We start from the raw sequence: 7,850 nt of genomic DNA on the forward strand, positions 1-7,850 counted from the left end.
CCCAGAGACAGACTGGACCCACCAAAGCTTGCAAATATACTCAGTGTTTAAGCACGAAAACCCTCATCTTCGAGCCCAAAAGAGTGTGTCAGGCTGGAGCTGCATCATGCCACCGCAGACCGAATCACAGGCACTACAGGGAGCGTTCGCTCCCCGCATGCAACCCCCTCATTTCGGTTTCCTCCCAGCGATCGCCAGGGACRGGTGCAGAGGTCCTCGGCAGAAGCACACCCGCATCCCGCACGGCTTTCAGGGCCGGTCCTGGAGTCTCCGCCGCGCTGGCGAGCAACCCCAGCGAGGGACGCCCGCCGCTGCACAAGGAAGCCGGCACTAGTCTCCCTTGCTGCTCCTCTTCGGCATCACCTGGAAGGAGGAGAGAAATCAGAGATCTCCCAGGAAGGGGGAAAACCTGTCCCAGGTTCCCTCCAGCACACTTTCTGCTGGCATCTCGGCAGTTTCCCATCACATGCCACAAAACAGGAGAGCGGAGACGCTCCCGTCCCCGCTCCGAGCCCGCCCAGCCCTACGGAAGAGGATGCATTTTTGCATTTTTGCATTTTCACCTGGGGGGTGCTTCTTCCAGCACAGCCTGCAGCGACTTCTTCAGCGCCGCGTTGCTCTGACCCAGAGYGGCAGACAGACGGCTCCGATGGGCTGCTGTGACCTGGGCAGGAGAGGAGCACGGTGCTCAGACCCCGCAGCACAGCCCGCGCTCTCCGTTTCACTCCCAGCAGACGTTGCCACCTCCTGAAGAGCGGAGCTGCATTCCCAGGAGCCAACCTGAGAGCCCGGGCCCAGCTCTCGGGAGTGGGTCAGCTCACCCCTGTCTGGTCTGCCGCACCCACAGCCCCAGAAAGCCAAAATTCAGCACCTAGCCTTAAAAGCTGGTCTCACTCACTTGGCTTTGGTACAAGGTGAGCACGGCCGTCACCAGCTTGGCATAATTCAGTGACGTGGCGAAGGCTGGGGCCTGCCGGCACAGGGTGAGGACCAGGAGATCGAAGAGCTCAGGGGGCAGCACCTCCTGGAAGAGAGGCACGAGCAGAGAGGAGAAGAGGCCCTCGCTCCAGCGCTCCGAGCGCTGCTGGGGTCTGCAAGGAAACCCGGGGGGACAAGGGGGGGGTCCCCTCACCTGCCTCCCCAGCACGGCCTGCACAACGGGCAGGAGCCTCTCCGACAAAGGCACCTCCAGGACCTGGCTGCAAAGGACAGTGAAGAAGAGACGCAGCCAGGCTGTGAGGGTTGGACRTGGCGCGCCGGCTCTCCCGAGGGGCCGTAGCCAGGCAGGCCCATCCGAGGCAGCCGCGAGGGCACAAGCCAACGTGCTTTGCCCCTGTATTCCTTTACCTCAACACCAGTCTCACRTGCTCCGGCTCCAGGCACTCCTCCACCAGCTCACACACCAGCTTGGTCTGCTCAGGGCCTGCAAGGGCAARGCAGAGGGGCAGAGCCTCCAGAATCTGCCAAATCCGAGGGGATCCGCCCAACCCTGCCCAGCACCCCCTCACCTAGGGGAGTACGACCTAGTCAGGACACCCCGAAATCAAGCCCCTTCTAAAATTTGRGAGAATTCAGTTTCCTTTGTCCATCTGCAGCAAGGGTTTAATTACCACCAGTCCCCAAAGGGAGATGCTGCCCTTCGGGGATTCACGCAGACTCTTGTCTCATGTCAGCAGAGCTGCCCCCAGGGGCAGTTTTGGCCCCAGAATTAGCAGCTGGCAGGAAGCCCCAAGCCTATGGAGGGATGGCAGCCTCCCTCCAGGGGAGCTGATGCTGGAAACCAGCYGTGCTCCCCATTCCTGTTCATCTCAGGCATCTGCAAACCCATCTCCCATCCTAACATCCAAGCRTTCACCTTTCCAGGTTAAATGAGCCCTCCGTAGTTCCCAGTTCACATTTCAGGTGATAAACACCCTTCAGACTGTACTCTGCATCTAGAGCTTCCCTTTCTGCTGGATGGAGCCATTTGCAGCCCACAGCATCTCTCCAGCTCCTTCAGCTGYTCCCAAAACAAGCTGCATCTCTTCMGAGWGCAGCTGAAAGRAGGGCAYGAGCCCAGCTCACCTTCCCCGGGCTCCCGCAGGATTGGAGCTACCAGGACTCGGCAGAAGGGCTGCGCGTACTTGGAGCAGAACGAAGCCAGGGCAGCCATGAGGTGGCGGGAGGGCGGCTGGGCGAGTGCCAGGACCTAAGGACAGAAAAGGCAGGAGATCAGGACGCGGGTGAGGGAGACACGACCCGAAACCTCTGCCCGGGCACTTACTCGCGCGAGGAAGAGCTGCTCTGCCAGGATGGCCGCGCTGGTGTAGCTGAGATCAGGGGTGAGAGCCAGCAGCCAGGTGCAGAAACGTACCAGGAGATGTTCTGGGCAGGTGGAGAGCTGCAGGAAGGAGCACAGCCCCTCGAGCTGGTGGGGGCAGAGAGGACAGGGATGTTAGGGCCAGCAGCAGGCCCTTTGCGGCGCCRGGCACCCAGCAGTCGCCACAAGGATGCTAATGCTCACCTGGCYGGGAGAGCAGTCGTTCAGGATGCGCAGCTCGGGCGGGACGCTCMGCTCCGAGCGCTGCAGGGAAACACGCTCTTTGGGTAACAGATCTCCATCAAATAAACCAAAACACAACTCTAGGGTTTGCTTCCTCCTTCCTGCCTCCCCTCTTTGGCCAGCGCTGACTCCCCAGCACAGTCACTGCTGGGCTGCTCATCGCACAGTGACACTTAGCAAGTTGGACACAGGCATCAGCATAGGAGCCCAAGGGAGGTAGCAGCTGGGCTGTCTTTTGATGCCCCTCCAGTCCTTCCYGCAAAACTCATCTCCTTATCCCAGCCCTTCTGGAGGCCCTGGGCTGAGCCAGTTTAGACCATCTGCTCCAAGGAGACAGGCAGAAGCAACCACTTACGTTGGACTCCACCTGCAGCAGCATTTTCAGCCTTGGCCCATGCATCTGGGGAAAACAAGATAAAGGAACAAAAATCAGATTGGAAGACAAAAGCAAATCACTGGTGGGGCACTGCTAGGTGGTTTTACTTCCCTGATTTCCAGGAAAAGGACAGTGGGAGGCCAATTAAAAAGTCAGCTAATGGCATCCCTGATTTGCAGAGCAATTTCCCACATCACTCAGTTTTGAAGCTGCGCAATATGACTGGCTATATGGTGAGGGGCTGGTGCTTGGCATCACCCACATTTTGAAAGGAAAGGCGAGTATAAAAAATAATGATAATTAAAAAAACAAAAGAAAAAAAACACAGCCCCAGCACAACTGCGGTTTGCTGTCAGTCTCAGCTCAGCTYCCTGCTCACGAGGCTGCCGCAGGCGATGGGGGGATGCTCCCATGGATGCATCCACGTCTCCAGCAGCACTGCGCTGGGCAGGGCAGGACAAGGTCGAGAAACCAAAGGGATTCAAAAGCCACCCGGTACCTGCAGAAAGGACTGGACCTCCGCTGCCAGCTCTGCCTGCGAGTTCTGCCTGGCCTCGCTCGGCTCCACGGCCGCATCCTGCTGGGAGCTTTCCAGGGCAGACCCAACTGGGCTCTGAGCAGATCTGTCCCCTGATGTCTCCCCAGGCAGCTCCTCTTGGGGTCCGGGGAGGTACAGGTCAAATCCAGSCTCTTCCAGCAGCAACCTTTTCCCATGCCTCTCCTCTTTCAACTCCGGACTCTCTTCTGACGCTTTCTTGCGTTTCCCACCTTGAAACACAGAGTCAGCCGCGTCCTTGGCGGGGCTAGGCCCTTTGCTGACACACCAGTTCAGTCTCCTTTGCCCCTCTGGTTTGCTCTGGGCATTGCCCGCAATTTTCTGGCACAGGCGTCTAAGCTGCTGYTGGCACGCATCCGTCAGGGGAGCGGGAGACGGGGAGCTCTCCTCTCCCCTCAGCCCCTGCTGGAGCAGGTCTCCCAGCGTTCGCACCCAAGGATCCACAGCAGGGTGCTGYCTCGCGGCCTGAAGCAGCCGGCTGAGGCAATCCCGCGGCACCACGGCTTGCACCACGTGCAGCAGAGAGAAGAGGTTTCTTTGACACACAACAGGGAGAAGCAGCAGCAGCGGCTTACTAAAGAAGGGGGGGAAAAAAGGGAGAGAGACATGTCAGAGCAAAGCCCAGCAAGGCTCTGAGTCCCTGTGTGTTAACTTGCCCTATGGGACAGGGTCTAAACGGGCTAGAATATGACAGGACGCAGCCAACACCCATAACAAGCTTTCTGCAGATATGACCTGCAAGACCAACAGGCCTCCTACCAGCATCCCAGCTTCCCAACTTTTGACCATTGCACCAGAGGAAAGAGGATGCACGTTGCAGAATCGGGTACCCAACATGCCAAACCAGCCACACCGCACTGGGAAGCTCCCAGGAGCTTTGGAAACACAGCCAACTCACACAGCCAGGGTCTTCTCCGGCCCCTCCAGCGTGGGYTCCTCCGAGCACAGGGCTGCCGTGAAAGCCTGCCAGGAAAACGCCTGCCCCGGTCCCTCGCCGGCCTGGCCGCGCTGCAGCGCCCGGAAAGCGGCCAGAGCCCCGGACGAGCCYGATGCGAGCGCGTGGAGCAGGAGGCGGGATGGCTTGTCCAGCCGCTTCAGCCAGGGGCGCTCCATCGCTGCGGGACTACCGGAGGGCTTGATGGGCCAACCGCGGGAAAAAACCGAGGAGAGCCCGATTTGGGTGGCAGCAGAAAGGGTGCAAGGAGGATCAGTGCATCTGGGACCTGCTGGGTCTTCAGGTGGTTGCCCTTAGCCTGCTCACAGCTGGGGTGGTCGCGATCACAGTTTATCACCTGAGGATGCAGAAGTGTTACCGGGCCGAGGATTGCAACTGTGCTGAAGGACTGAGCACTCCCCTCAACCCTCTAAAGATAAATTAATAATAATAATAAAAACACATCACAGTTTCCCCGTTACTAATTCAAAACTCACTTTTTGCAGCTATTYCTCTCGGCACCTCCTCTCCCAGGGAGTGCAGCTGGCGAGGGCCCTCCCGTCCCCCTCTTCCTTGGGAGACAACCCGTCCGCGGCCGCGCAGACCCGCGGGTCCCCCGGCGACCCGTCCCGRGGCAGCGGCACCCACGGGGCAGCTCGGGCCGGGCCCCGCTCGCTGCAGCCCGACGCCGCTTCCGGGCCCGGCGCGTTAAAGGCGCGCTCGGCGCGCCGCGTATGCAAATAGACCCTATGCAAATCATCCCCTATGCAAATCTTTACGCATTATGCAAATCGCCCCTTAAAGGAACCGCGGGCTCCCCCCGGCCCCGGCCAGCCGCAGCCCCCCCTCCAAGGAGGGGAGCCCCACACAGCAGCGTTACGCACAGCTCGTTTTATTTCATAGTTTGCACACGTGGCTTAAAAAGCAGTTTAAAACAGCACAGCCCAGCTGCCCGGGCCTCCCCCAGGCCCRGCTGCGCATGCATTAAAAACACCCCCCCCCTTCTCCCAGCACCCACCCACCACCCTGCAGCCCCCCAGCAAGGTGCCCCCCTGGGTGCGAGCGCAAGGGGAGCGGGGAGATGGGGACGGTGCCCCCATCGCCAAGGGACCACTGCAGCCCCTTCGCCTTCGCAGGGGGGAGGACACGGTCAGTCCCTCCATCAGAAGAAGAAGAGCTGAAAAACAGCATCCACCCCTTGCCCTCCCGCCGAGCAGCCAGGGACGCCCCTGCCGCGCACGGAGCTGCACAGAGGCGATGCCAGCAGGCAGCCAAGCACTTTAAAAGGAGATGCTTCCCCCTCCCAGAAAAGATTTTGTCGCCAAGGAGAGCATCGGGACCCAGCGGGGTGTCCCAGAGGGCCTAGTCGGAGTCGCTGAGGTCCGTGAAGAGGCTCTGCTGGCCGTAAGTCGAGTACCAGCCGTCGGCCTCCATCAGGGCCAAGGTAAGAGCCCACTCGAGGATGCAGAGYTCCTCGTCCTCCTCGTCCGAGCTCTCCGACAGAGCGGGGTCCAACTCCTGCAACACAGGACAAGGCTGAGCTCAAGCCCTGGAAGGACGGACAGACCAACACCGAGCCGGGGGCGCTGCCCACTTACAGCTGGGATCCTCGGCCGCCGCTGCCTGCGCCGAGGGGTCCAGCCAGGCGGGAACTCATGCAGGTAGATACAGTCTGACTTAAACGGGCAGTGGCCGTGGCTCCGGACAAAAAACTTGCACCTTATTTTCCTAGGAGATTTGGAAGCATCGTTACAAGCTYGCGGGCAGAACCAGCATGGGCATCGCTGAGATGCAATGCTGGGCACTCACCCCGTGCGGGCCTTGAAGGCTTCGATCAGCTTCTGCTTCTCATCCGCCTCCGAGACCCAATATTTGTGGGGGATGTAGTAGCTGGACGTGACACGGCACTCCGGGCAGGCCCTGGGAAAAGGCAACATGTGTAAGGGGCTTTTTCCAGGCTTGGAAAACAAGGGGAAAGGAGCCCCCAGCAGGAGGATGCAGCCCGAGAGCCTTGGGGGCCTCATCCAGCACCCCTAGGCACGAGAGGGAGAATTGCTCGTGAGCATCCCCGGCCCTGCAGCCACATCCCTGGCCCCGTGCCAATTTAGGGGTGGGAGACAGGCCTCCGAAGGGGCAACCGGCCGCGGCGCTCACTTGATGACCGCGGTCTGGAAGTCCCGGCTGCGGCGCCACTTGCGGATGCAGCCCAGGCAGTACGCGTGGGCGCAGTTGGGGAGGATGCCGAAGAGCCGCTCCTCCGGCAGCGCCTTCTCGTACACCCGGTCCATGCAGATGCCGCACACCACGGCCTCGCTCCGCGCCCTCCGCGCTGCTTCGCCCGCCTCCGCGGCTGCCTGCGAGCAGAGCCGCAGCGTTTTGCGACCGTCCTGGCCCAGCGCTCGAGCCCCCAAACCCCCCCGTTCGTCACTGGCCCGGGACACCCTGCAGCCCCCAAGCACCCAGCCACCGACACGGGGCGCCGGGGGCAAAGCCGGAGCCCACCTCTGCGTGCTGAGCCCACGTCGCCGTCTCCACCATGGCCATGCCGGAGGGAGCCGCCTGCAGTCCCAGCCCTCCCGGTCTGGAGCCTGAGGGCAGGAGAGCTCTCAGAGGGGAAAAGCACATCCCACCCAGCTGCCCTCAGGGCACAGGATTTAGCATTTAGCAATTCAGATCCCCACCCCAAAAAGCTGCTGGAAGGGCTTTACACAGCCCCAATTGGGACCACCTTGGAGCTGGAGAAAGGAGCTTTTGGGCAAGGACAGTCACATGCATTAGATGCTCCACCACCCCGGGACCCTCAGTCCAGCCCCCCGCTCAGCCCAGCACCTACTTGAGGCACCCTGAGCACCTGCAGGGACACATTCTCCATCAACAGCCCGGCTGGGGGGATTATCAGGTGCTGGGACATTCTCCTTGTCCTCCTCCTCTTCCTCCTCAAGCTGCACTCTTGGGAACCTGAAGGTCAGCTGCGTTGCGCTGGGTTCGGCTGGGGCTGAGCGGCACCTGGCTCCCCCCCAGCTCCGGGCCAGCGCCTGGGGCAGGCAGACGAGCTCCGAGCCCCGGCGGCCAGGGGGCATGGGGGGCTCRTGGCCCCATTGGCTCCCCACCGGCTCCTCTTGGATGTGCTGGTAGCTGGAGGAGCCCAGGGACAGACATGTAGAGGGGTGCGTTGGCCCAACGCAGCACCCTTCTGCTGCCAGCCCATCCCCGCAGCCTCGGGCCTGGCCCAGCACCCCGCAGCCTCACCTGCAGCGCTCTCCGTAGCTGCAAAACCCGCTCTGGAAGTACCTGCAGATCTGGGCCGACTTTCTGTCGTGGGCAAAACGGCAGCTCTGGCCCCATCGGCAGGATCCGCGGGCAAAATTCCTGCAAGCCGGAGAAGCCCGCATGGACGGTGGCTGGGGCCGGCACCCGCCAGCCCTGTGCCCCCCCCGGCCAC

General features: G+C 61.4%; 2 protein-coding genes across 2 annotated transcripts in view; both read right to left on the reverse strand.

Annotated features, from left to right (window-relative positions):
• Positions 1-60: 60 nt before the first annotated feature.
• Positions 61-5,100, reverse strand: FANCE (FA complementation group E). Its single transcript, XM_026056681.1, is given in 11 exon segments — positions 61-363; positions 564-664; positions 899-1,024; positions 1,133-1,199; positions 1,348-1,423; positions 2,065-2,188; positions 2,264-2,563; positions 2,898-2,942; positions 3,418-4,048; positions 4,373-4,766; positions 4,906-5,100. Coding segments are annotated over 10 exon segments (1,689 nt in total). The 5' UTR covers positions 4,588-4,766; positions 4,906-5,100; the 3' UTR covers positions 61-359.
• A 670-nt stretch (positions 5,101-5,770) lies between these two features.
• The window catches only part of LOC112961404 (probable E3 ubiquitin-protein ligase makorin-2), a 2,743-nt gene continuing 663 nt past the window's right edge, over positions 5,771-7,850 (reverse strand). The window contains exons 2-8 of the mRNA XM_026056519.1: positions 7,658-7,777; positions 7,242-7,543; positions 6,911-6,996; positions 6,563-6,762; positions 6,218-6,328; positions 6,010-6,136; positions 5,771-5,926 (exon numbers count right to left, since the gene is read on the reverse strand). Coding sequence (XP_025912304.1) covers positions 5,771-5,926; positions 6,010-6,136; positions 6,218-6,328; positions 6,563-6,762; positions 6,911-6,996; positions 7,242-7,543; positions 7,658-7,777 — 1,102 coding nt within the window. The remainder of the gene's footprint in view (positions 5,927-6,009; positions 6,137-6,217; positions 6,329-6,562; positions 6,763-6,910; positions 6,997-7,241; positions 7,544-7,657; positions 7,778-7,850) is intronic.

This window comes from Apteryx rowi, unplaced genomic scaffold (genome assembly GCF_003343035.1).
Source record: "Apteryx rowi isolate R43461 unplaced genomic scaffold, aptRow1 scaffold_132, whole genome shotgun sequence".
NCBI lineage: Eukaryota > Metazoa > Chordata > Aves > Apterygiformes > Apterygidae > Apteryx > Apteryx rowi.